Source organism: Choloepus didactylus, chromosome 18 (assembly GCF_015220235.1).
Source record: "Choloepus didactylus isolate mChoDid1 chromosome 18, mChoDid1.pri, whole genome shotgun sequence".
In the NCBI taxonomy this organism is placed as follows: Eukaryota; Metazoa; Chordata; class Mammalia; order Pilosa; family Megalonychidae; genus Choloepus; species Choloepus didactylus.
The window spans coordinates 69902418-69928219 of NC_051324.1; the positions used below are offsets into that span (position 1 = coordinate 69902418).

The following is a 25802-nucleotide window of genomic DNA, read 5'->3' on the forward strand; positions in this document are numbered from 1 at the left end:
AAACACACAGCCCTGCCACGTGGAATGACACTTTCATTGGCGTTAGTTGGGGGAGAGGTTAATGGTTACAGAGTCACGCTGGGCTGGCTGGGGCAGGCTGCTAGCCTGGAGGGAGGCCCAACCCCACGCATCCTCCCAGGCTGTTAAGAGACAGTAAATTCCATTTAAAATATATGCGTTTCTCTCTGCTTAAAAAATAACATTTACAATTGAAAGAGTTTGGACTTCTGAGTGAAGGGATCTATTAATCCCCCTGCCTCCCACTGCCACCAGCCTTGCCACCCAGGGGGAGACTTTAGGGGCAGACTTCAGGGCCAGGGGCTGGCCTGGGCACTGCCACCTGAGGGCACGTCCCTGCCACTTATTTACATGTCCTGGGCACACCTGCCATGGGGGACATGGGGCAGCGGGAGGCCCGGCGAGGCCACACTGCCCTCCAGTCTCCCAGAACACTAGGGTAGCCCAGCAGGTGGCAAGAGGCATACCAACACCTAGGGTGAGGGGCAGAGGAGGCCCCCCAGAAGCCTCTCCACCACCCCTGCCTCCCTGTGCAGGGGCAAGGCCACCTAGTCAGATTACACCCTGCATGGGGTGGGGTGGGATGCCAAGATGCTGCCAAGGCCCCGCGGCCGGTCAGGTCCCAACAAGTCCCCTCGGCCCCACGGTGGGGGCTGCAGCGCTGACAGCTGCTGGTGGAGCAGGAAGGGGCCCTGCTGGCCGGAGCCTCTTCCATCCCCGGGCAGAGGCAGTGGACGTGCGGGTGAAGACAGGCAATGCCAGAGGGTCCTGGGTGGCTCTCGTTCAGTCCAGCATGGCGTCCAGCTGGTCAGCCAGAGCATCAAACATGGTGCTGATGTCATCCAGGATGTGCTTGGCCGAGTTGCTGGGGGGGCTGCAGCACAGAAAGGCCGGGGTGTGCCCATCAGGCCCAGAGATGGGGGCTGGGACGAGTCCCTGGCTAGGAGCCAAGTACTGCGTGGGACATCTGAGTTTACACACGGAGGTCAGCCCCTGCCGGGCAGCAGGAGGTCCCATCCCGTCCCTTCCCTACAGCTGAGGTCACCAAGGCCCAGAGGGCTGACGTGATCTGCCCAAGCTCCCGCGCCTCTAGGTGACAGTCCCTGGAATTCCCTGTGGGTTGGATGTGGGTGAGGAGACCCTGTGCTCCTCCAGTCTCCCCCCAACATTCCCGGGTTCCTGTGCTACCAGGACCGAGCTTCAGGGAGGAGCCACTCCTCCTCCCTGGCCCCCTCCCCTCCCTGCCCAGCACCCTGCACCCGGCACCCGGCACCCCTCACCTCTCTCGCTCCTCGGCACTGATGCTCTTCTCCGCAGCCCTCAGCACAGCAGCCAGGGAGGAGCTTGTCTGCTCCAGTCTGTGCTGGGCCCGGCCTGTGCCCACAGCCCCGGAGCTCTCGGGCCTTGGCGGGGGCACCGGGCGGGGGCCGAGCCGGGGTGCCAGCTTTGGGCCAGAGAATGCCAGCTGTGTGCAGGCCACCGACACTGGCTTGGGGGCCGTCCCTGCAGGGGAAGGAAGGTGGCTTGAGACCCAGCGGGCTGGACGTGTGCCCTGCAGGCCATGCCCTCCCCCTGGCAGGCCCTCGGCCTCGTACCTGCTCTGGACACCTTGATGAGGGCAGCAGGGGTAGCCGGGGGCTCTGTCTCCCCATTCCTGTGACTGCCTGCTGACATCTCCAGCCCCGATGCCGGGCAGGGGGGTGCAGGGGCCACGGAGACGGGGCTGGGAGCAGGAGCAGCTGGAGCTCCTTGAGCCGGCAGGTCAGGATGGGGAGAGCTGGGAGAAGCTGAGGGGCCCTCACCGGGGGTCTGGGAGGGCAGGGGGGCTGAGGCACTGGCCACCCCGAAGGCCAGAAGCGCTGTCTGCAATGGCTCTCTCTCTCGGCACTTGGGCCTGCGCTTTACAGTGTCTGACTCCGTGAGGTTGAAATTGAGCCCAGGGGGCAAGAGCGTCTCCCGAGGCGGGGGGCCAGCGGGCTTCGGCCGCTGCTTGATGGTCAGGTTTCCCTCCTCGGCGAACGGCAGCCCCTCTCCGGAGCTGCCCCGGGAAGGGGGCGCCCCCTCGGGTCCCGGCTCCTCCTCTGTGTCCGACGTGGGGCCTGGTGGGGCAGGGGGCCCGGGCGGCTCCGAGGGGCCGGTGGGCTCGCTCAGTGTTCGCCTTCGGGGCGCCGCGGCCCCCTCCTTGGGCCCGGGGCTGCTGTCCAGGGGGGCCGGCTCGGGACTGGGCCCCGACACAGAGCTGAAGCGCTTGGGGGGCGGGGGCGGGGGGCCTTTGCGGCGGGCCCGCAGGGCGAAGGACTGGCTGCGGGGAGCCCCTCGGGCGGTGGCCGGACTGGGGCTGGCTCGAGGCAGGGCGCTGCGGCCTGGCCTCCGGGTCAGGGTGGCATAACTGCCCAAGGCGCTGCCCACGGGCCCGTCGGCCTTGCCCTCCGCTTCCCCCTCGGTGGGGCCGGGGCGGCTCAGGCTGTGGGACCTGCGTTTGGGCCGAGGCGGGTCCGGAGGGGCGGCAGGGGGGCCGGCCAAGTAGGAGAAGGCCCGGGGTGTGCCAGGAGGCGGCCCAGGGGCTGGGCTGGAGGGCGAGCCCTGGGGGTACATAAAAATGTAAGAGGGGGGCCCTTGGCCGGGCAGCGGTGAACAAAGCTTAGGGGTCCTCTCTGTGCCCTCCGGCAGGTTCCTCTCCTGTGGGCCACTGGGGTCTCCCCCGCCGGGCTGGGCAGCAGGCTGTTCCTGTGAGTGGCCAGACCCCCGTGAGCGCGCTCCGATGCTCTCCTGGCTGGGGGAGCGGGCCGGGGGCAGGGGGAGCGGCTCGGGGCCACCCCCTGCCATGGCCGCCTGGAGCTCCGGGCTCAGCTCACTGCCCTGAAAGGTGAGGAGCCGTGGCCCGGCGGTGGCCGGACCATCCCCGTTCTCCAGCCCCTCAATGGCCATCAGCTCCGGGGCCCTGGCCAGCCGGCGCCCACCTTCGCCCAGGGCATCCCCCTGCAGTAGACCCCGTCGGAGCTCGGCCAGCCGCTTCACCCCCAGCATGAGCTTCTTCTGATGGCCTGTGAGGGGACGGAGCGGGGCAGCAGGGTGAGCTGGGGCAGGGGAGGGCCACTCCCGCCTGGCCCCAGGGCTCGAGTGCAGGCCTCACCGAGCTTGTTGACGCCGACCTCCTGCAGCTCCTCCCAGGTGAGGTCGGCCACCAGCCCCATGGAGTCGTAGCCGCTGCTCACCAGCTGCTTGTGGTACTGCGGCAGCCCCAGCGCACACAGCCACTCCAGCAAGTCCGCCTGCAAGAGCGCCGCGCTCAGAGCCCGCTCCCCGCTGCCCTCTGCCCTGGGCCAGGAAGGACCAGGCCGAGCCCCCGTGCCCACCAGCCTGGCCACCCACCCGCCTGCTCACCGGGATGTAGTTGGGCAGCCACTCGGCGATGCTGAGCTGGGCAATCTCTGAGGCGATCTTCTTCCTGTGCCCAGGCTTAGTCACCCCGATGGCCGTCAGGTCCTGCCACGCAGAGCTGAGCCGTCAGGGCCCCTCCTCTCCCGCTGACACCCCCTCCCCGCCCTCCTGGGTTGCGGGCCCCACCTCGGGCGTCATGCGGCTGATGGTTGGCACATCGTAGCCGGCTTGCAGGAAGTGGGCCGTATAGCTCTCCAGCTGGAACTCACTCAGCCAGTTATGGATGGCCTGAGCATCCTGGTGGGGCAGGGGGAGGCAGGCTGAAATCGCAGGAGCTGAGACTGCTGGGGGCTGGCCGAGGCCCCAGCCCAGGCCATCAGGCCCAGCCTCAGGCCCTGTCCTCTCCACAGCCCTGCTCCAGAGGCTGGGCCGGGCCTGAGGGGACTTGGGTCATACCAGGCCCTACCATCAACCCAGCCCCAGGGCCCATGCTGTCCCCCTAGCCAAGGTCTCACCTTCCCCTCTAGGAGCTGCTCGGGCCTCACGTCCTGCATGAAGATTGGCTCCCCAGAGAGGTGGGGGCTCAGGTGGTCTTTGAGGAGGGAGGGAAGGGGAGGGAGAGGCAGCAGCATGAAGGGCTGCCAAGCCCTTGGCCTCCCTCCGCACCCTCCTACCCAGGCCAGGTGCCCATTTGCCCTTCCTACCTGCCAGGGACGGGGGACACAGTCCTGGCAGCGCTTGGCCCTCTCCGGCGGAAGGCAGCGGCTGGAGACAGAAAGGGAGACGACTTGGCATTCGGGGAACTGGCAGTGGGGGATGGGCCCGCCTGGGCCCCAGAGCCCCATCCTCCTACCTGGGCATTCTCGATAAGGAGGCCTGGGCCGTGGCCATTGGTGCCCTCGGAGCTCTGCCCACTGCCGGCACTGCGGATGCTGCCCACACTGCCCTCACTGCCCACGCTGTTCCTGTCACCTGCTGCTGGGGCCGGAGCAGAGGGGTCAGCGCCCCAGCTGGCCCTGCCAACAGCTGACCGGCAGCCGGTGAAGCCAGGAGCCCAAACTGTGCCCTCGGGAGGGCGTACCTGGGCTGTCGGGGCCGAGGCCCGCCCGAGGGAGCTGCCTGCAAGCAAGAGGGTGCAGGGTGTCGTCGGCAGGGGGCTGCGGTGTCCTGGAGAAGCCTGGGCGCAGGGGGGTGGGCGCCGAGGGTAGACGGGGCACGGGGATGCCCGCCCGCTTGCTGACCACCTCGACGATGCCCGGGGGAAAGTAGCCCACCCGGTCTGTGCCCCTCTGGCTCTCGTGGATGTGGCCCTTCCAGCGGCCGTCAGGATGTTGCTCCAGGACCTGTGGCGGGCGGGAGGACGGACGGTCACTCCCTCCACCGAGTGCGGGGCAGGCAGCTGGCCCTGCATCCCGGGGCCCCTCTTCCGCTCTCCCCAAGGATTGGCCCAGATGCCCCAGTCTGCTCATGTCTGCCCCGGCCTCCAAAGTCAAAGGGTCTCTGGACAGTGCGTGCCTCCAAGAGACACAAACAGGAGCCCCAGAGTCAGCCTGTGTTCGAAGCCCTAGCCTGTCGCCCGCCAGCGTGTGAGCCTGGGCAGGTCGCTCGGATTTCTCCAAGCCTCGATTCTGCCATCTTGAAAGTGGAAATGATCCTCGTGCCCACCTCACCCGGACCGGGGAGAACTAAATGGGGTGACGCGTGTGGAGACCACAGCCGCGAGGGTTTGCACAGCAGCCCCTCAGGGCCCTCACCGTGATGACGTCCCCTGCCCGGACATTGAGGGCAGTGGGGTCGTGGAGGTTCCAGAAATCCTTGAGTGCTCGGACCTTCAGGATCCCGGAGGCCTCTGGGAGGAGGGGGTAGGCAGGCGTCACTGGGGTGGGGGGGGCCTCGGGGCCTCCCAGCCCAGCCTGTCCCCCTTCACACCCTCTCCCCCAGGTCCTTGGCTGCCCCCAGCCCCCTCCACTTCCGGGTAGCCCCCAGGCCGGTCTTCTCCCGAGCACCCACCCCGCAGGAGCTGCTTGATCTCGCGGCTGGCCTGCGAGGTGGTGAACTGATTGACGATGTCCAGCGCCGTCTGGTTGTACGTGTTGCGGATGTTCACGTCCACCCCTCCCTGCATGCAGTGCCAAGTGTGAGCCCGGATGGAGCACCCCACCCCCAGCTCTCCCTCGATTCTCCCAACTACCCCGGAGACAGGACCTTTATCGTTTTCAAAGTTTGCAGATGAGAAGCCTGAAGATCAGACACAGGTCAGGGGCAAGCGTGGGGTCACCCAGCTAGCCAGAGGCCAAAGGTCAGCCACTCCCAGGCCTGACTCTTAACCATGCTGCCGGCACCGCTCGAAAGGACGCAGGCCCCTTCCTGCTTCAAACACCACGGGAGTGCCGGAGCCCTCCCCCGCGCTGCGCCAGGGGCTCCCGAGGTGCCAGCCGGCGTGGGTGCCCGGCGGAGGCTCGGACACACCTGCTGAGTGATCGGGGAACGAGCCTCCGCAGTGCCCGCACCCACCTCCAGGAGCAGCCGCACCACCTCAGTCTTGCCATACAGTGCCGCCTCATGCAGCGCCGTGCCCGTCTTGGTCTGGCGGTTGATCTCAATCCCAGCCCTCAGGAGCTGCCTGCCGTGGGGAGAGGGGGTCACAGAGGAGGAGGGGGTGGGGTCCATAGGGAGCCACTGCTGGGGCTGGGAGACCTATGTGGGGCAAGGGTGAAAGGAGGCGCAGGGAGGGCCCTGCTGGGGGACGGGGGAGAGGAAGTGGGGAGGGGCAACCGGCCGGTACCTAATAACCTCTCTGTGGCCGTTCTTGGCAGCCAGGTGCAGCGGCGTAGTGTAGTTGGGGTCACAGGGGTCCTTGGCTTCACCCTCCAGCAGCGCCACACATAAGTGGCTGTTCAGGAGCAGCTGGGCCACCTGTGCAAGCAGCACGGGGTAAGAGCCCCCTCCCGGGACTCCCTGGGAGCCCAGGAGCTGGAACCCTGGGGGCCGTGGGCCTCACCTTGAGCCGCCCAAATTCACAGGCCAGATCCAGGGGCGTCTTCTTGGCCTTGTTGACCAGGCAGGGGTTGGACTGGTGCTGGAGGAGCATTTCTGACTGGGGATGGGGAGCAAGTGTGTGGCCCAGCCTACTCCAGCCCCCCACGCCAACCCCACTGCTGACCCTGCTTCCCCACCGGCCTCCTCACCTACCCCCATGCTGACTCCCGACCCTGCCCCAGGCTCCCCTGCAGCCGGGCGGGCTCACATACCACCTCGTAGTGCCCATACTGGGCAGCCAAGTGCAGCGGGATCTGCCCGTCCAGCGAGGCGGCATTCACAGCCGCGGAGGCCCGCAGCAGCAGCCGCACTGGCTCCAGCCGGCCCTGCCAGGCCGCATAGTGCAGTGGGCGCATACCTGCAGAGGTGGTGGGGGACCCTGAGTGGAGACTGCAGCCACCCCGGCTGGGAGAGGCTGGCCACGTGGGGCTGAGGCCAGAATCCCGCTCTGCCCCCATGGATGACAGCACCACCCGCCACCCCAGATGGCTGTGCAGACGGACGAGAGGTAAATGCCATCCCCAAGCCCGGAGAAGCTATGCAAATGCTCCTTAGCGCTGCTACCAAGTGGCAGGAGCGAGCCCTGCCCACGGGGGCCTGCCGGGTGACGCTGCACGCAGGGGTCTCACCGTTGCTGTCCTTGATGTCCACGGTGGCCTGAGCCTCCAGCAGCAAGGCTAGGAGCTCCAGGCTGCCCCCCAAGGCCGCATGGTGCAGGGCGGAGAAGCTGGCAGGTAGGGGGACAGGGGGTGTGTCAATGAGTGGTCCCCCGCCCCCTAAATCCTAGCCTTCCACACCCCAAACCCACCCCGAGGGGCTGGCAGGGCTGGGTGACTTGCCCCCTGCGGCCTGGCAACCCCCCCGCCCCACCCACAGGCAGCCCCGCCGTGGGAGCGCGGAGCGCTGGCCGCGCCATGAAAGGGCTCAGTGTCTGGGCTGAGAGGCCTGTTTGTCTGTCTCCCCCAAGCCAGCCCAGGGGAGGGGGCTGTGGGAGCAGGGCCCAGGGGCTCCCACCCTCCGGGGAGAAAAGGGGGCCCAGAAGGAATCTGACCCAAGGAGGCCCCTCGGAGAGGCACCGGGGCCCCCCAACCCCTGGCTCGGGGCTAACTACACAGGCTGGAGGTGAGCAGGTAGGACCCCCCACCCCCACCTCCCACCCTGAGGCTCGGCAAACCCTTCAAGGTCAGAGTCTGCCAGGGGAAGGGACTCAGGCCCCGGGGTCTTTCCCTCCCACCCCATCCCCGTGGCTCTCCTCACCCATCTGCATCCTGGTAGTTGACATTGAGCCTCTTCGTGGAGCCAAGGAGCTCTGGGGGTCAGGGCAGAGAATGTCAGTGCACCCCTCAAATGGCCCCACCTGCCTTCACCCCGCACCTCCCAAAGCCCACTGACCTCGTGGGGCGCAGGACAGCACCTGCCCCATGACCCTTCACCCGTCCTGTCCCGATGGCTCCCCACCCTGACCAACTGCCCACCTGCCGGCCGGCGGGCACAGAGCACAGGGAGCCGCTGCGCCCTGGCCCGGCTGGTTTATGGAGCCGAAGGGGCGGGCTGGGGGCTGGCGTGCTGTCCCTCACCGGACAGGCCCACGGGGCACATGGCTAGCATTCCTTCCTGCAAGGGCCCTGGAGGGAGTCACATTGTCCCGCTGGGTGGGGGGGGGCCTGGGGGGGAAGGAGGGCGGGGCACTGGGTGCTCAAGGACAGAAGGGCAGATGCCGGGGCTGGGCCATCCCTGGGCGCAGCTGGGTGGTGCAGGCGGCGGGCACAGACCTGCAGGGCCCCTGGCTCTGCCACGGACTAGCCATGAGGTCTTGAGCAAGTCACTTAAGCCCTCAGGCTCAGCGTCCTCATCTGTAAAATGGGCTGATCAGGGAACCTGCTCACAGAGGTCACTACCCAGCTCTGGTCAGCCGGCAAAGTGGGAGCTGTGACCACTCAACACTCCGTCCTCATTAGCCATTATTACCAAGACGCTAAACTCCATCAGCACCTGGTAGAGCGCCACCCCACTGTCCCCTGGGACCCGGCAGTTTCTCAGGTGCCCTGGGAGTCACTGCTGACTCTGCACCCAGGGGCTCCTGTGCTGGGGCTCTTGCTGGGTGGCAGCCAGAAGAGCTGGGGGCATGGGCCTCCCTCTCTCAGGGACAGGAGGCAGGCAGGTGTGCTCCATCCTTGAGCCGCGGCAGGGATGGGGGCACTCCCTGACAACTGGGGGAGGAGGAGCGCAAAAGGGCAGCCCCTGCCTCCTGCGCAGAGCCCACCCCTGCCGGGAAGGAGGAGGCCTGGCTCAACCCAGGCCAGGCAGGGGGCCAAGCATGCCGGCCCAGGCCTGCCCCCGGGCCCTGGTGGGCCCCTGAATACCCCGGCAGCCTGGGCAAGACAAGGCCTCATTCCAGCTGGCGGGGACCAACCCACAGTGGGGGGCATGGGGTGGGGAGGGCGGGGACAGCTACATTTAGGGCTGAGCTGAATTACGCTCCACCAGAAAGATGAAGAGAGCCATGGAGGGCCAGGAAACTACCGGGAAACAGCACAGGCCTGCCAGTCTTCCCCTTGGAAAGTCCTTGCTACACTGAGCCATTCAGGCATGGGAGAGAACAACGGCTTTAAAGCAGGATGCGCCAGCTCGAATTCTCGCTCTGCCTCCCGCTGGCTGTGTGACCTTGGGCAGCTGCGGCACCTCTCTGAGCCTCGATGAAGACGAGGTCCACAAGGAAGACACACAGCCAGTCCCTCCCTCTGCCCAGCCCTCCGCCAGCCTGGACGGTCTGGGACGGGACAGCACGGTGGCAGGAGGCAGCCCCTCCGGAGAGGGGCAGGACAACGTGACAGGAGGGACGGGAACTGGGTGGCTCCCGTCTTTCCAGAACAATGCCCGGAAGGGCGGGTGGGGGGTTCTCTGAGTGACTGGACAGGGGCCTAGGCGGAGGGCGGAGGGGCTCCAGGCACTCCCCTTGCCGCACAACCTTCTTCCTTGGCCGGCGGGCCCTGCGGGTGGACGGGCCCCTCCTGATTTAGGCCTAGGCAGAGGATGTGAGCTCAGCTGGCCACCCCGGCCCACTCCACTTCCTCAGTCAGAGGGGACGGCTCAGTAAAGGGAGTGGGGGAGGGCCGGGGCGAGGGCCGGGGTGTCAGGGCACCTGGACCCCTCTCCCTGAGCCACCTGCTCCCCGAAGATGCCCTGGGACAGGAGCAGGGCACTGTGGCCCCCGTGACCGGAGAGCAGACGCAGGCGGCCAGGGGCACCTCTTTCCTGCTCTCTCTGGAATGCCGGGAAGCTCTAGCCATGCCCAGAAGGACAGAGGGGAGCCCTGAAGCTTGTCTTCCGGCAGCCTCCTTGCCCCTCTGTGGTAGGGAGCAGGAGTTCCGAGCCCCGGTTCTGAGAGCTGCTTTAAAATCACCTGGAGAACTTTCTAAATTGCAGAGTCCCAGACCCTCTGCAAAGATTCTCCTTTGGGGGGGATCCAGGGGGCCTGCATTCTTAGAACACTCCCCAGGTAGTTCTGACAGGCCACTGAGTGGGGAGCACGGGGCGGAGGGCAGGGGCTTGTCTCTGACCCACCACACAGTGGCTGTGTGACCTTGGGCAGGTCCCTGACCCTCTCTGAGTGTTGAGGGGATTTGAGTAGTCTGTAAACTGCAAGATTTGCAAATATCACCTTGCGATTCACTATTGTCACCAGCTTCCCTGGCTTTTCAGGGGACTGGGTGGGGGGAGGCACAGTGCCAGGGCTTCAGGAGTTGTGCCCGGGGCCCTGCCATCGTGTGGCAGCCCCGCAAAGGGGTGCACTCTCCCCTTTAGGGCTGTGGGAAGGGACCTCTTGCTCTCCCCCCACCCTGCCATGTTTCCCACTGGACACAGGGGACCATCTCGGAGCCTAGGAGAGCCCGCAAGCAGTTCCCGCCACCAGCCTGGGGAGCCCGCCCGCCTGCCCTCCCGAGGGCCTTGCTTTGAGGCCCCAGGTTGTGAGGCCAGGAGCAGCTCAACCAAGACCCGACCGGGCAGGTCGCCAAAAAATACATGGGAGGGGCGGGGGGAGGGGGAGTGGTTCCCACTCTCGGCCTCCAGGGCCCTCTCCTGGGCCCTCCCCTCCCGCATACCCTCTATCCACATTCCCCTGCCCAGCCCCATCTCTCCACCCCGAGTCTCCGGTCCCAGCGTGCAAGTGGGTGCAAGCACCTGTGTGCACAATTCCTGGGGAGCCAGAGCTCCCAGGCCCTTAAAATCCTTCCTTCTGGCACTTCACATGCCCCAAATGGTGTATATGTGTGTGTGGGGGTGATTAGCCCTATTCCTTCCGGGAGCCCGGGGTCTCCTTCCTATGCACAGGGCCACCGTGCACCTTGGGACCAGAAACTTCCCCTCCAGGGAACTCCTCCCGCAGCCCCAGTCCAGTGGCAGCAGCCACCTCCTGCCCCTCCCAGGCTAGAACTCAGGGCGCCAAGTCCAGCGGCCTTTTGCAAGCTCACCCTGGACCCCAGAAGTCTGTTTGCTCTCCTCAGGCGTGGCCACCTATCAAGCCCCCACAACCCTGCTAGGATGAGAGCCCCAGGCTGTGGAGGAGCCTCCAAAAAATGAGCTTGGGCCATACCCCCCAGGGGACGCAGGCAGATATGTCTGGGGGAAAGAGGCTTTAGCAAGTGCTTCGATGAAGAGAGAAAAGGTTTTTTTTAAGCAGTGGAACTAGCTTTTTAAAAGATATTTTACTGGTATCCCACTGAGGAAGACAGAAATGCAGAAAGGCTGTGGTTGAAGTGAAGTGTATGAAAGGGACAGAACTCTATTTACTCAGTCTCTCCCAACCCTCTGCCAGGAACGCCAAAGCTCCCAAGAACACATCTGTAAAACCACCTGCCAGAAAGCAACTCCACGAGGTCACGACTTTTTATCTCTTTTGTTCATTGCTGCAGCCCAGTGCTTAGAATAGAGGCTGACACACAATAGGCACTCAATAAAAATTTGGATGAACGTACTTCAACCCTCTCACTTTATAGGTGAGGCAACTGAAGCCCAGAGAGGTTAAGCAACTTGCCTAGGGACACAGAGCAAGAGGACCTAACTTATTCTCTGGCTCCCCTAAACAGAAGTACTTCTTGCCCAGAACAAGACAGTCCTTCCACTCCAGGTCCCCAGGTCACGGTGACCCCCAAGCCTCTGTGACCTGAGCACTCAGGGCAGGTCTCAGGTGGACGGTCACCACCCCAGGTACTCACTGGTCTTTGCAGCCTTGACCTTAGCCACCAGTTTCTGCACGCCGGTCACATCCCCATTCTTGACGGCAAGGATCAGGTCCTGTTCACGGCCCATCCCGGCCCTGGGGCCGAGCTCTGGGCTCGGGAGTCCAGGGCAGAGGCAGGGAAACTGTTCCAAGCCGAGGCGTCAGGGCGCCATGCCTCGGTGCCTCAGAGGGCCAGGGATTCGGGGGAGCACGTCCGTGCACAGGCAGCGAGCTCCTTGTCAGGCACTGGCGGGTGCTCCGTGAGTTGCCACCACAAGCAGGAAAGCCGATCTCTGAGCGGGTGGAGGCTGCGTGGAAATCTGGACGGATATCAGCTTGCAGCTTCCGATGGCCCTGGGATGGGCCGGGACTGGGCACGCCAATCTTCCCAGCTTGGCTCGGGAGCACCACTGCCCACCCAGAGATCTGCCAGCATTCCCTCTGGCCTCGGGCAGCAGCCCTGGACGGCTCTCAGGGGTCTCCACTGAAGGCTGGGCCACAGCCTGCAAGGGTCCAGAAGCAGGGCTCAGATCATGAGCAGAACAGGGCTGTCAGGGAGCCCCCAAACCACCCGGGGTTGAACCCCTCAAAGCAGGAAGGGAGCTGCCACCAGAGGAATATGCAGGGAGCGGGGGGAGGTGGCATTCTGGGAGGGGGAGGCTGAGTCACCCGTGCCCCAGGCACCTGGCAGCAGCTCAACCTTGGGCAGGAGAGGCCCTGGCAGCACGCTACACCGACACACTGGGGCAGGCCAGGCCAGCAGCCTGCTCTCCGCAGCCCGAGGCTCCGACACCCACAGACAACTGGCTGGCCGGGAGGTGGGGCCGCGGCGGGAAGGCACAGGCAGGCGGGAAGGCACAGGCGGGCGCCCAGGGTCACTCCCTGTGGAAGGAGCCTGCCCCCGACTCCTCCCTACCTAATCTTTACCTTAGTAGCCAGATGCCCTAGCCCCGGGGTATTTTATGAATTGAGGGGGTGGAGTGGGGAGCCGATCACCCCTATTTCGATCGGGGTCTGCCCGCTGGACCCAGAGGCTTTGCAGCACCTGTTGCTGACCTAGCCTCACCCCTTGTCCAGGATGGGGGAGCTGCCCCATGGAGAAGAGAGACGAGAGCTGGGTACCATTGGAAAATGGGGTTCCTTGGTCCCCCAAGCCTGAGCCCGAGGCCCAGACCCCCGACTTCACTGCAGAAAGCTAACGTCTGTTCCTCAGTGGTGGCGAATTCGCAGCCGCAGTCCTGTGGCATGAGACCCGCGCAGGCCTGGGGCCCTAGCTGGGGGACCCTTCACCCCCAAAAGCGTCCCAAGCCCAACCCAGAGGGCACTGCCCCTCATAGCCGGCAGGCGACATTGGTAACTCCCCCGCTCCCCGGAACGCCCCTCCAGCGTCCCGCGACCCCCCAGTCGGCCCAGCCCAGGCCAATCGGGGGAACAAAGCGGCGGGAAGGACCGGGAGGGCCAAGCGCCGGAGCGACTGATGCGGGAGGACGGAAAGAGGGGGCGCGGGGAGGACGGAAGGAGCAGAGAGATGGAGGCGCCCGCCGATGCCGCAAGAAAAGTTAGTTTGTCCCCGCCCCGGAGGGCGCTGACCCGCAGCCCGGGCCCCGCAGCCTCACCTCTCCCGGCCGCCCTGCCCGGCTCCGGCTGGCCCCGCTGGGTCCCTGGCACTCCGGACGGCGGATCCCACTGCCCCCCCTACCCCTTTCTCCGCCTTCTCCTCCTTTTCCAAGGCCGGCTCGGCGCCTCCCGCAGGAAATCCCGCCCCTCCCCCCTCCCTCCCGCCGGATCGGGATCGGAGGGACCGTCCCGGCCGCGCACTCGAGCTGTCAGTCAACGCCTGAGGCCACGCCCCCTCCGCACCAGGCCCCGCCTTCTCTCGCGCCCGGCCAGGCTGCGGGTGCTGGCGGGATCCGCGCATGCGCCCAGGTGAAGCAGACCCCCCCACACACACACACACCTCCCACCCCCTACCCCCCACTTCGCCGTGATTTCGCGCGGCTCGGACCGGGTTGTGAAGCTGTGGCGACCTGGGGCTTTAGAGTCCAGACCGAGGGGTACTCTGGATGTGACAGGGTGGGAGGGAGGACGGGAGGTGAAGGGGTTGGGGAATCGAGACCCGGGGACCCCACTTGAAGCCCCCCTTCCCCTTGCCCCCTCGCACTTCCCGGGTCTCCCGCCGCGACCTCCGCCAGCGGCCGCAGTGACGGAGCCGCAGCCGCCGGCCGGAGCAACGGCGCCACCTAGTGGATGGTGTCGGAGCGGCCCATCGTGGCGGCTGCGGGGACCCCAGCCTCGAGGAGGTGCTCGTGGAGGAGGGCCGGGGTGGCGCTTCAGCACCATTGTGGGCCGGACAGCGCCCCCACTCCTGGCCCTCGGAACTCACGCTTCTGAGCCCCTCGGAAGGGACCCGACGGAAGACCCTGAAGGGACTCCGACCCCTCGGGGCCGCACCTGACAGCCTCCCAGGGGCCTTCAGCTTGCGAAGCTGGAATTCAGGAACCCACCTCTCCCTTCTGGAAGCCCCCTCCTCTTTCCTCCTTGCGCCACCCGCCGCGGTGGGGAATAAGCGGCCCAGAGTTGCGGCGGGGCGGGTCACACACTTGCTAATGATGCAACTGTCCCCCGGACATCGGGTTACCAAAGTTTTACTAAAGAGCAGCTCAGAGGGGTGCTGGGGACGGGAGAGCGGGAGATCCTACGAGTCCAGAAGCCTGCAAGCTCCGCCCGGGAAATCGAGTCACACGTTTAACGACTGGCGCTAGGACCCAGGACAGCCAGAAAAGGGAAGCCTGGTGGCTGGGTCGCGGGACTCCTAGAGTCAAGGCGGGGAGAGGCGGGCGCTAGGGCCCCGCGGAGTTCCGCCGGTGGGCGGGGCGCGCGCAGCCGCAGACGGCGGCCGGATGGAGCCCGAAGTCGATCCCGCGGCCGTGGAGGTTCCCGCGGGACGCGTGCTCAGGTGCGGCGCGGCCCGGGGGAGGCGCGGGGAGCTCGGGGCCGCGGGGGGGACGCGCCCGGGATGAGGCGGGAAGGGAAAACCCGTGTCCGGGACCCGGCGCGGCGGCCCCGACTGCGCGGCGCCGACCCCGCGTCCCTTCCTCCCGCAGCGCCCGGGAGCTCCTCGCCGCCCGCTCGCGGTCCCAGAAGCTGCCCCAGCGCTCTCATGGCCCCAAGGACTTCCTCCCCGACGGATCGGCGGCCCAGGCCGAGCGGCTGCGCCTGTGCCGCCAGGAGCTCTGGCAGCTGCTGGCGGAGGAGCGCGTGGAGCGCCTGTGAGCTGAACGGGACCGGGACTGACCCGGACGGGGGCGGGGGCGGGCCCGGTAGACTTCTGCGGTTGACTGAGACGGCTCCCTCCCCACTCCTCGCCAGGGGCAGCTTGGTGGTCGCCGAGTGGAGGCCGGAAGAAGGTTTCGTGGAGTTGAAGTCTCCTGCGGTGAGCACGGGGCTCGGCAACAGGGCACTCGCCGTCTCTGCCCTCCTGGCTCCTTTGTGACTTTCTCTGGGCTCCCACACAGGGTAAATTCTGGCAGACCATGGGCTTTTCAGAGCAGGGCCGGCAGCGACTTCACCCCGAAGAGGCTTTGTATCTTCTGGAGTGTGTGAGTGGGGGGGCCCTGGGAGGCCTGGGAAGGGGCTGGGACCAAGAAATCTGAAGGTCATGTTTTTATTGGGGAAAAAGTATACTCAACTTTCAAGGAGCTTGTGGTCTGGCTTCTAGAATGGGAGACACAAATGCCATGCAGGGACAGGGATTAGGGTTTCCATTTAATGGTGCTGCCCCCTTTTCTTGTTTGGCCTTATTCTTGCTGTGATGCTGGGTGTGGGCATAGCACAGGGGAGAAGTTGCACCATATGGCTGTGCCACCACAGGCGAGGGCTTACAAACTGAGCTGTTGGCGCCCACTGGTTCCAGGGCTCCATTCAGCTCTTCCACCAAGACCTGCCGCTGTCCATCCAGGAGGCCTACCAGCTGCTGCTGTCCGAGGACACTGTGACTTTCCTGCAGTACCAGGTATCTGCCATTCCCTTCTGGGTTAAGAGCTATTCATCCATCGAATTCAAAGGAGTATTTGCAAGTATTTACAAGAACCTGTGAGGTGCCGGGTCCAGTGCTACCTGCTAGAGCCGCAAGACAGACATGGATCCTGCTGTCAGGAGCTTATATCCTAGTGGTGGCAACTGGATGATAAGTAAACAAGGAAATGAACTCTTGATCTCATAGAGAACTGAGTGCTAGGCAGAAGGTGAAGGGGGGCAAGACAGAGAATTGGGGATGTTACTTTAGATTTGGAGGTCAGAAAGGGATGATTGAAAGGCTCACATTTAGGCTGGGACCTGTTTGATGAGGAGGGGCTAGTTCTGCAAATATTGGAGGATATTGTACCCTGGGCAGGGGGACCAGCGAGTGCCAAGGTCCTGAGAGAAGATCTGCTGGAGGTGGAGGGAGGAGGTTGAGGAACACAGTTATTGTGGCTAGTGGAGGGAGCATGGGGGATCAGGGATGCGAGGTCAGTGAGCTAGGTGAGAACCAGAGTGAATGGGGCCTCTTGGTCCTGGGGAAGAGCTTGGATTTTAATTCAGTGTGACAGGGAGACATTAGAAGGCTGAAATGGGCAGTGACGTGACCCAGTTTATGTTAAAAAGATAGCTATTCTAGCTGTTGTGGGGAGAACAGAGAGTAAAGAGTAGAAATGGGATGGGGTGTAGCCCAGGTAGGGGGAGGGGTACCAGTGAGCTGAATGAAAAGGATGAATTTCAGAAATATTTTGGAAGAAGAACGGATAGGACTCTGCGAATAGATTAGGTTTCGGCATGAAGGAAAGAGGAACCAAGGATGACTCCTGGGATTTGGGCAAGAGCCAGTGCAGATTTGGGGGCCAGAGTCAAAGAGTTTTATTTGGCAAAGCGGCTTTGTGGACATCCAAGTGAGGATATCAAGTAGGTAATTGGATACGTAAACCCTGAGTGCGGGGAAAGGTCAAGGCTAGAGACATAAATGTGGTTGTTGTGAACACACAGATCGTGTTTCAAGCCGTGGATGTGTGGGAGTGTGGCCAGAGTAGTGGGCTGGGTCACTCCAACAGAGGAGGTTTGGGGAAGCTGAGGGACCAGAAATAACCCAGTGAGCATCTGGTGATACGGGAGAAAATCCAGGCGAGGTAGCATCGCAGAAGCCGAGAGAAAGTCTTCCAAGGAGAGGGTTGCCGAGGGCTGGCCTAACCCTCAGCAACGGTCAGGGTCCTGATAGGGGGGCTGGAGTCGGCGAAGGAAGGAGACGGACACCTTGTTGTGTCTGGGTATGAAGATGGAATCTCCGACCAAGCAGAACATCAGAGCTTTATTTTTATAATTCTCTGTAACATACGCACTAGCATTCAGGCATACAATACTGGAATATTTTGGCTAAATCTCAGACATTATTTATTCTTACACAGTGATCAGTGGACTAGCAGGGACAGACTCCCTGGAGCGTAGCAAGGCACAGTGTCTGGGCACAGGCATAGCAGTTCCTGTTATTTAGTACCCAGCAACCTATAACTATTTTTTGTGTTCATGTTTTTTAAATCTGTTAATCATTACCTTTTTGTTTCTTCTAGCTAACTCTTTCAAAGCTATTTATTTCTTCTAGCTAACTCTTTCAAAGCTTGGGAAGGGGGATTGCCGCCCAGTTGACAGGTGGCCAGTGGGAGTGAGCAGAAAGGGTGACCTATTGTCTTCTAAGAAAGGAGCAGGCATTTTCACTTACGCTGAAGCTAATGCAGGGTAAGCCGTTGGCTCATTAATGTAGCTAGGTGTGGGAGCATTCCACCACCACAGAGCCCAAAAGACACTAAATAAGAAAAAGAGGCAGTATGAATATAAGAAACAGCAGCAAGAAACAAATTCCTTTTAGGCAGGAGTCATAGGTGCCACTCGATGCTCTGCCTTGCAGAACGGTCACCACAACATGTACTGAAGGCCCAAGGACCGTGCCACTAGGCCGACTGCCGGATGCTGAATTGGCTGCCCGCAGAGTGGTCAGCTCTGCTGATGGGTGCTGGGAGATCACGATGGGGGGCATTCCTGGATCTGTCCCTCTGATATTGATACAGACACAAGGACAGACATGTGGCTCTTTACCCCACCCCACTCATGTCTGTGGAGGTGGGGGCAGGTCCACTACCTTCTCCCATCTTCTTGTCCAGATAGTAGTCAGGAGCTTTGCTTCATCAGCTTTGGCATCAGGATATTCTAGGGCAGTGTCTTTTCCTGGTCCGTCACTATCAGCTTTTGGGGATTTGCTTAAGTTTAAGAAACAACTAAGTGTCATTTGTACCCAGAGCAAGGTAAGTGAGCAGGACAGGGATTTGGAAACTGAGACCTTACTTTGGGGAGTGTGTTTATAGTGGCCAAACAGTACCAGAGTTTGGAATCTGGAGGTATTGCAGGAGCGGGGCTGGGGCATGGCTTATCTCTGGAGAAACTTTAAGTGTTTTAAATGTAAGAGTGGACGTCTGGCCTTTACCTTTTTTTTCTTTTTCTCTTGAGGTCTTCAGCCACCTGAAGAGACTGGGCTATGTGGTTCGACGATTCCAGCCAAGGTAAATCCCCATTTCACTTCTCTTCCATTCGATCTAGACCTGGGACCCAGCTGGCTACCCAGGGTGGGGAAATGGCCTCTCTCCCTACCTGAAACCTTTGCTGGAGCTGCTGCTCCCTGGGTGTGGGCTGGGGGGCCTCTGCTGGAATGGCTGTCTCGAGAGGCATGTTGGCAAGAACCTGGGTCTGGTGGTTTTGACTGATCATCTACAGTCCACTGCGAGCAGGGCTGGCACTTAGTAGGTGGGCAGGCAGACTTACCGAGTGTATGCACAAGTGGAGAACTGAGAGGGGAATTTACAGTTGAGTAGGGTTTCATGGTTTTTGAACTAGGTTCGATGTTCCTCACCTTAGGGATCCAGAGTTGCAAAAAGCCATAAACTCTCAGGCTTAGAGTGGAAACTGGTCCAGCCTTTACAAGTTCAAACTGGGTTATAAAAGCTCTAAAACAGGCACATCCTGTAATTCTTGAGAGCAGAATACATCCTAGGAAAATAATCATGGACATGTGCAGAATGTTGATTCACTCATTAATTCAACAAACATTTGCTGAGCACTTAACTGCATGCCAGGCCCTGTACCATGAGCTGGGGACATGGCAGAGAGCACAAGCCTCTGCCCCCAGGGAGCTTGCCTTTAGTAGGGAGCTTACACAGAGCAGCATCGCTGCAAAATCAGTGAACTTGGAAACAACCTAAAAGTCCAGTTGTGGACACATAAGTTAGAGTTTATTCGTTAGAATGGCTCTGTCCAATAGAATTTTCTGCAATGTCCAATATTTGTGGCTTTTATACCTGTGAGATGGAATTTTTAGTTTCACTTAATTTTTATTGACTTAAATTTAACTTAAATAGCTTAAATAGCCACTTGTGGCTAGTGGCTACCTTTATTAGACAGTATAGACTTAGAACCTTAAAAAAACTATGCCAGAGAAGAAGGCAATAATGGAGAAGGAGCTGTGTTCACAGATTCCATGGGAGCACCCGGCTGAGAAGGTGGTGCTCAGCCTGCCCTGCTCTCACTTGACAGCTCTGTCCTGTCCCCTTACGAGAGGCAGCTCAACTTGGATGGCAGCGCCCAGCACCTGGTGGATCAGAGGGGCAAGAGGAAGAGGAAGAACTCCAGTTCTCGGTAAAGCTCCCCGCCACAGATGGGCCCCAGGGAGCTTTGCGGGTGCCGAGGCAGTGGGGAGTACTGGTGTTCAGAACCTTGGAGAATGCATGAGCTTGGGAGCTTGGTTTGGGTGGCCCCCGCCTGGGCTCTGGGAGACGTGGGCACCTGTCCTTGGTGCGGCAGGTTGGGTGTGCGTCAGCAGTCAGGAGCAGGTATGTGTTTTTCCTCTCCATATCCTCAGGTCCATTCCTAAGAAGCCCAAGTCCCCAGAGACCCCCTTGCATGGAGTAGATGGGACACGTGAGAGCCTGGCAACCTCAAGCCCACCTCCCTGCAAACAGATCAGCCGATGCTCAGAGGAGAACCTTCAAGAGTCAAGCCTTGGGAAGGGCCCTGAGGGCCACTGTCAGCTTCTGGGGTCCCTGGAGGCCTGGCCTGGTCTGGCCAGGGAGGGGGTAGGGAACAGCCGGGAAAGCGGCAAAGTGGAGAATGGGGTCCAGGGGCCCTGTAAGCCGCGCTGGAACTTCAAGCAGATCTCCTTCCCCAACGTGGCCCCAGACAGCCGCCACACCCTCCTGCTTGCTCCAGCCCCAGAGCTTCTCCCAGCCAACGTCGCTGGGCGGGAGGCGGACGCTGAGTCCTGGTGCCAGAAGCTGAACCAGCGGAAGGACAAGCTCTCCCGGCGGGAACAGGCACAACAGGCAGAGGCCCAGCACTTCCGGGAGGATGTGAACGCGGATCCGGAGGTGCAGCGCTGCTCCAGCTGGCGGGAGTACAAGGAGCTGCTGCAGAGGCGGCGCCTGCAGCGGACCCAGAGCTGCCCCCCACACCTGTGGGACCAGCCCGTCACCCCCTTGCTGAGCCCCGGCCAGGCCGACTCCCCAGGTACCCCTCACCCTGCCACAGCTCCCTCAGTCCCCCAGCAGCTGTCGAGTCGCAAGACTTTGCAAAGGGGCTCGCATTGACCAGGACTGCCTCAGGCTTAAGAAAGATGGGGAGAGAGCGCTGTCCAGTGGCGGGGAGCCCACGAGGACCGCCAGCACTCCCGGGCAGCAGCAGAAGGGCCTGTGGGAGACGGTTTAGGGATGACAAGTCAGTGATCGAGGAGAGGAGAGGAGGGATGAAACTATGACCTGCCCTTCAAGTCAGAATGTGCACTTGGATGGCTTTGCTACCAGCTAGCTGCGGCCCCCTTTTCCCGACCCCATTAGGCTGGAATGAGGAAAGTTCCATCTTGGCTAGATAAAAGGCAGATTTAACTCTCTGCTCTTGCTGTGAAGCTTAGGGAACTCATAGGGCAAGAACATTCCAGGCTAAATTTATTAATGAACTCAGAACTCCTTAAAACCCTTATGGGAACATGGCCAATTTTAAGTAACCAGATTAGGGTTGCCAGCTAAAAGTCCAGGACACCTGGACTTTATTTATTTGCTAAATCTGGCTGCCCTAAACTAGATGGCAGATTCAGGGAGTTTGCAGATGGCTGACTCTTCTCACCCCCCAACGCCTTGTTCTCACTGTTCTCATAGCCGCAGCCCTCCAGCATCTCTCCGTGCTGCAGACTGTGCACCTCGCTGATGGAGGGGCCTGGTGAGTGTCCAGGCAGCGCCTGCCTCCACAGCACTTGAGCTGCCAGCAGGAGTTGGTGGCTGGCATTTGACTCCTGAAATTGGGTGCCACCTGGGGGCTCATTCCAGGGACCCTACACGCCTAGGTCCGAGCAACAGCCGATGCCCATGTGTGTCTAGGGGAGAGGGAGGAGTGGTAGACAAGAGGTGAGTTTATCCCAAAGGTTCTGAGATGGAGCAGCTGTACCCACCCCCCACCCCTCTCACAAGTGGTACCCCACAGCCAGCTCTGTTACCTTAGGTGCTTCCTAGGACTGGTGGGGTGGAAAGGACAGGTGGGGGCAGAGAGTTGTTGCCTGAGATTTCTTGCTCTGTCTCCAGGCTGCGTGAGAAGTCTGGGGGCTTGGAGATCAGCTTCGATGTTTACCAGGCTGACGCCGTGGCCACTTTCCGAAAGAATAACCCCAGCCAGCCCTATGCTCGGATGTGTGTCAGCAGGTACGAGAGTGCGCTGCCCCCAGTTTCCTGGCTCATTTGCCGATCCCAGAGGAACATGATGTCCAGAGGGGTTAAGTGATCCATGTGAGAGCACACAGCCAGTTAATGCTACTGGAATCCAAGTTGTCCTGTTCTTAGATCTCATTCCTGGGATGTTTGGATAGTTTCTTTTACCATGTTAGTCCAAGGCTTCCCCAACAGAGAATTAGGAGGATTTACAGGCAGAGGGGTGAGCTGCTCAATCTTCTAGCCCCCTCCCCAACCAGGGCTCTGGCCCTTTCTTGGAGAACTTTTCAGAGCCAAGTAATTTGCAGAGGAGAACCCAGGGGCCAGAATTCTTAGACCGCCCCTCCATCCTCCCCTCAGCCCTCCCCCAACTCCTATCTGCCTTCGCTGGGAGCCTCAGAGGGGCTGCGTCTCAGTCTAACCCTTATCCCTGCAGATTTGAGGAGCCAGTCCCAGACCTCTGTACTTTGAAGCGGTTGTCCTACCAGAGTGGGGACGTCCCCCTCATCTTTGCCCTGATGGATCATGGAGACATCTCCTTCTACAGTTTCAGGGACTTCACATTGCCCAGGGATCTGGAGCACTGACCATGAAGCTCCTCCCCTTTGGGGACCTGGACTCCGCTCTCAGGGACCGTCTCAGCTGCCTTCTGCACCCAGACTCTGCCCTGGGGACCCTGGGGCTGCAGGGACCAGGCTGGGCCTTGACCCTGGGTGTCTGATGCTTGCAGGAGAGTGAAGCTTTGCCCCCTCCCTGACCACTGCAGTGGCTTCCAAGTCCCGGGCCTGAGATTGCTGCCTTGCAGTGACCTCGTCGGAACCCAGGACTAGATTTCAGAGACCCAGCGAGGTGGGACAGAAGAGAGGACACTGTGCCTTTAAATGAAGGGGTGCGTGCTTCTTGCAATAAAAGCCAAAGCCATTAAAAAATAGGTTCCTTCTCGCTTCCCTGTTGTGGTCAACTTGGACCTCCCACACACTTCCAGTCTGGGAGCGCTGGGCCGCGACGCTGGCCTCCTGATCCCGACCCGCTGCTTTGCCTACCCAGAGAGTGCCTTTCTCAGGTTTGGGACCTGAGTCCCGCAGGAAGATCTGGAGGCCAGCGCCAGAGGGGACAGGAGTCCAGACCTCCAGTCTGCTTGGGTTTCTGAAGGGGAGTCCGAGCGCAGAGGCCGCGGCTCCATGGGTCCTTCCCTGAGCAGCCGGGTCGGGGTGGAAGGACCCTGCTCGGTCCCGGTTTCTGCGCCCCCCCCCGCGCTCCCGCCTCTCGCCCCTCCGGCCCCCTCCCTCGCGTGTGCTAAAAACTCCGGCCGCCGTTCGGGAGGCCACCGGCCCCTGCCCGCCTCGGCCGCAGACTCGAAGGCGGGGCGGCGCGTCCCAGGAAGGCCGCCGCGGACTTGGGGCCCGCCCCGAGGGGAGGCGCCTCGCGGCGACGTCCCGAGCCCCATAGCACCCCCTCCTGGGTTCCGAAACCGGGCCCCGCGCCCGCCGCGCGCCCTCTGAGCGGGGCCGACGCGGCTCTGCCCCTGCCTCAGGGGCGGCTCGGGGTCGACCTGCGGGAGGACCGGCTGCCCGCCGGGGTCTGGCCTGGAAAGCGTCCCCCGGCGGCCGCGCGGCCGGGGACTATTTCCTCCTGCGGGAGGCGGCGGGACACAGGGCGCGGCGCGGCGTCCTACGACCCAGGTAGGCGCAGGTAGGCGCAGGTGAGGCCGAGGGCGGGCCGGCAGCGCCTCGTGCATATTCACGCGGGCCGCGGCCCCGCCCCCGCGCTCCCGGGGCCCGGGGATTGGCCGGAGCGCAGCCCCCGAGGGCCGCCCCGCCGCGTCCCCGCCCCGTCGGCGCAGGGGGGCGGGGCCGGGGGCGGGCACGCGGGGCTCGGCGGCGCCCGGCGGGTCCGGCCCTCTATGTAAATAGCAGCGGCCCCGCCCCCGGCTCGCGGCGCCCGAGGTGAGCAGGAAGGAGACGGGCGCCCGGCAGCCCGTGGGCCCGCGCGGCGGAGCGAGTGGAGCGGGCGGCAGGCGCCCGGGGACGCCGAGGCTTCGGGCGGGGCCTGCCGGGGCTTCCAGGTGATGCGCGGGCCGGGACCCCCCCGAGCCGGGCGCACCCCCTGGGGGCGCCCGACCTTCGGGGCGGCGGGGGAGGGCCGAGACCCCTGGGCTGCTTCGGGCCGGGCAGGCAGGGCTGCGCCCGGGTCCGCCAGCCTCGCCCTTGTGCCGGTGTCTTGGCCGCTCCGGGAGAAAGTCACCTGTAGAAAGTGCCGCTGGAATCCTCCCTGCCCAGTCCACCGCGATTCCGGAACTTGGGTTTCGGGTTTGCACAATAGCGTCGGCTTTGGGGAGCTGGGGAGCAGGTGCGCGGCCGGCTGGGTGCGGGGCGCAGCGCGGCCGAGACGGGTCCCCGGGCCGCGGGCTCCACGTGCCCAGCGCCCGGCCGGGGGCGCCCGGCGACGCGCGTCTCCGTGGCCTGTCCCCGCGCGGCGGCCGGAGCGCGTCACTCCCGGCTTAGCCCCTGCCATCTGGGGCCTCCCCCTCCCGGCCCTTTGTGCGTTCTAATCCCCGGACCCAGGAAGCCCGCGGGAGGGACTTCGGTCTCGGGGCCTTTCTCCGCCCCGGGCGGCTCTGGGACACCCTTAGGCGCCTGCACGCAGATCCTGTCTGTCTGCCCCGCCAGAGGGGTTGGGGGTTGTGCTGCGGGACGTTCCGACTTGGCAAGGAGTGGAAAATTCTGTTTGGCCAAAGAAAGTGTGCAAAGTTTACTCTTGGTGTGATCCGGCTGCCGGGTTCGGGGACAGGTCGGGCCTCGGCTGTGGCAGAGTTGACCGTAACCAGGGGATCCGCGGGGCAGCTCCTTGAGGCTCTCACCTGAGACAGGTGAGCTTGGGGTGCCGCGGGTGGCTTCGGCTCAGCGCCCCTTTCCTGGTCTCTGGGACCCCCTGCAGGAGCTGGCAACTCAAGGTGCTCTCTGGCTGCAGAGGGGAGTCCCAGCGGCAGGGGATGGGCACGTCGGGACCACAGTGAAACCGGGGAGGAAGAGCAGAGGAGTGTGGCAGGAGAATAGCTGTGACCCGGCCCAGGGGAAGCCAAGGTCGCAAGTGGCTTTTGAGGAAAACAGTCTGGGTCTGTGTGAGCCCAGCTGCAGGAAGGGACCTTGGAGGATGGGGTCTGTGGATGGTTAGGATGTCCTAAGTAGTCAGGATTCAAACCTAGCTTTGGGGGTTCTGTCCAGGACTCTCACCTCTTCCAAGTTAGACTGGGCCAGTTTGGGGTGGGGTGGGGGGCACTGGACAGCTTTTCCAAGGGTTGGGGTCACTCTGGGTCCTCACTCTTTCTGAAAGGTGGCAGAGTATGGAAGAAAGTTCCCTGCCCTCTTGGGCTGCAGATTACTAGTTGTGTTTTTAAAATAATACTGAGTAACTTATAAAAACCGTGGTAAAATACACATACCGTAAAAATTACCATTCTGTCTTCTTTAAAGTGGTCTTTTAGTACATTCACAATGTTGTATAACCACCTCTATCTAATTCCAGGACATTTTCATCACCCCCAAAACATAAGGAAAAACCGGCCTATAATCCCAGATGATCCATTAGTTTACAAACTAAAAAAAAAGGTAATTGAGGCACACGGTAGGAAAAATCAAACATTATAGGAAAGTACAAAATTAAGGAGGGAAAATATTCTCTCACTTTGTCCCCCAGTCTTTTCCCTCTAACAAAATATTAAGTTTATAAAATATCTTTCCCGACAGACTTCAAGTATAGTTTTGATGTGGCCTTGCCATTTTCTTGCTGTATAACCTTGGCTCAGTCATTTGACTGTGCCAGGCCTTGGTGAACCCTATTTTTACAGATGTTGACGAGAGGATGCAAAGTGTCATGAATTCGCTGGCCTGGTAAAGGTGAGCGTCTTAGCTTCAGCATGGAGAAGGGTCAGTCACTCCACAGGCCTTTTGGAGGTGCCTGATGGGTTAAGAAGGAATTTGGCTTCTCCATCCCAGGAATGAGCAGAGTTTTTGAGATCTTTTAAAGCCTCTGAAGGTCAGAACTTTTTATATTGGGAAGTTGCTCCTCAGGAATTGGGGAGAGGAGGCAGAGGTAGATGGGGCGGCCTCTCCTCACCATGCGTGATTTCCAGCAGACCTTGGTCCTTCCCCTGCTCCTAAGGGAGAGCCACGGGGAGGCCTGGCCACTGGACCCGGCTACCGGCCTTTCCTGAGCTGCGGGTGGGAGGTGGGACTTGACTGTACACACTCTGTGCACCCTTTTGGAGCATGGGGATTGCAAATTCCTGTGCCACATCATCGCCATCAAGATTTTTTGGGGAACGCCATCCTGCCTACTTTCAACCTCATTTAGAGAAGGGGTGTCCTCTGCTGCCAGGA

The 25802-nt window shown here is 62.1% G+C and overlaps 3 protein-coding genes across 8 annotated transcripts in view; 2 read left to right on the plus strand and 1 right to left on the minus strand.

The window, feature by feature from the left end:
* Nucleotides 1–15: 15 nt before the first annotated feature.
* CASKIN2 (CASK interacting protein 2) lies at nt 16–13358 on the minus strand. Of its 3 annotated transcripts, none has more exons than XM_037808060.1 (20): nt 13276–13358; nt 11655–12162; nt 7696–7747; nt 7068–7165; nt 6651–6796; nt 6401–6478; nt 6185–6315; nt 5914–6022; nt 5410–5518; nt 5154–5248; nt 4481–4742; nt 4253–4374; nt 4104–4164; nt 3915–3991; nt 3586–3696; nt 3403–3504; nt 3152–3290; nt 1614–3062; nt 1299–1521; nt 16–892 (listed from the first exon to the last, which is right to left on the minus strand). In XM_037808060.1, exons 2-20 carry the CDS (start codon nt 11746–11748, stop codon nt 802–804), a joined length of 3549 nt encoding a protein of 1182 aa, XP_037663988.1. In that variant the 5' UTR covers nt 11749–12162; nt 13276–13358; the 3' UTR covers nt 16–801. The 3 variants fall into 3 exon arrangements, with proteins under 3 accessions (XP_037663988.1, XP_037663985.1, XP_037663987.1); XM_037808057.1 differs by having other exon boundaries at nt 6401–6496; XM_037808059.1 differs by lacking the exon at nt 13276–13358 and adding an exon at nt 12344–13016 and having other exon boundaries at nt 6401–6496.
* A 562-nt stretch (nt 13359–13920) lies between these two features.
* Nucleotides 13921–22352, plus strand: TSEN54 (tRNA splicing endonuclease subunit 54). 2 transcript variants are annotated; one of them, XM_037810112.1, is made up of 11 exons: nt 13921–14615; nt 14764–14928; nt 15029–15092; nt 15175–15258; nt 15573–15671; nt 18188–18240; nt 19292–19369; nt 19593–20236; nt 20881–20941; nt 21301–21417; nt 21860–22352. In XM_037810112.1, the coding sequence occupies exons 1-11, from the start codon at nt 14560–14562 to the stop codon at nt 22008–22010; spliced, it is 1572 nt and encodes a 523-aa protein (XP_037666040.1). In that variant the 5' UTR covers nt 13921–14559; the 3' UTR covers nt 22011–22352. The 2 variants fall into 2 exon arrangements, with proteins under 2 accessions (XP_037666040.1, XP_037666039.1); XM_037810111.1 differs by having other exon boundaries at nt 13923–14615; nt 19268–19369.
* A 618-nt stretch (nt 22353–22970) lies between these two features.
* Nucleotides 22971–25802, plus strand: part of LLGL2 (LLGL scribble cell polarity complex component 2) — a 33457-nt gene continuing 30625 nt past the window's right edge. For 2 of the 3 annotated variants that reach the window (XM_037808636.1, XM_037808634.1), the window contains exon 1: nt 23349–23488. The gene's annotated coding sequence lies outside the window, so the exon portion shown is untranslated. Of the gene's footprint in view, nt 23106–23348; nt 23489–25802 lie in introns of those variants that run through there. The other variant, XM_037808635.1, reaches the window with a different exon arrangement.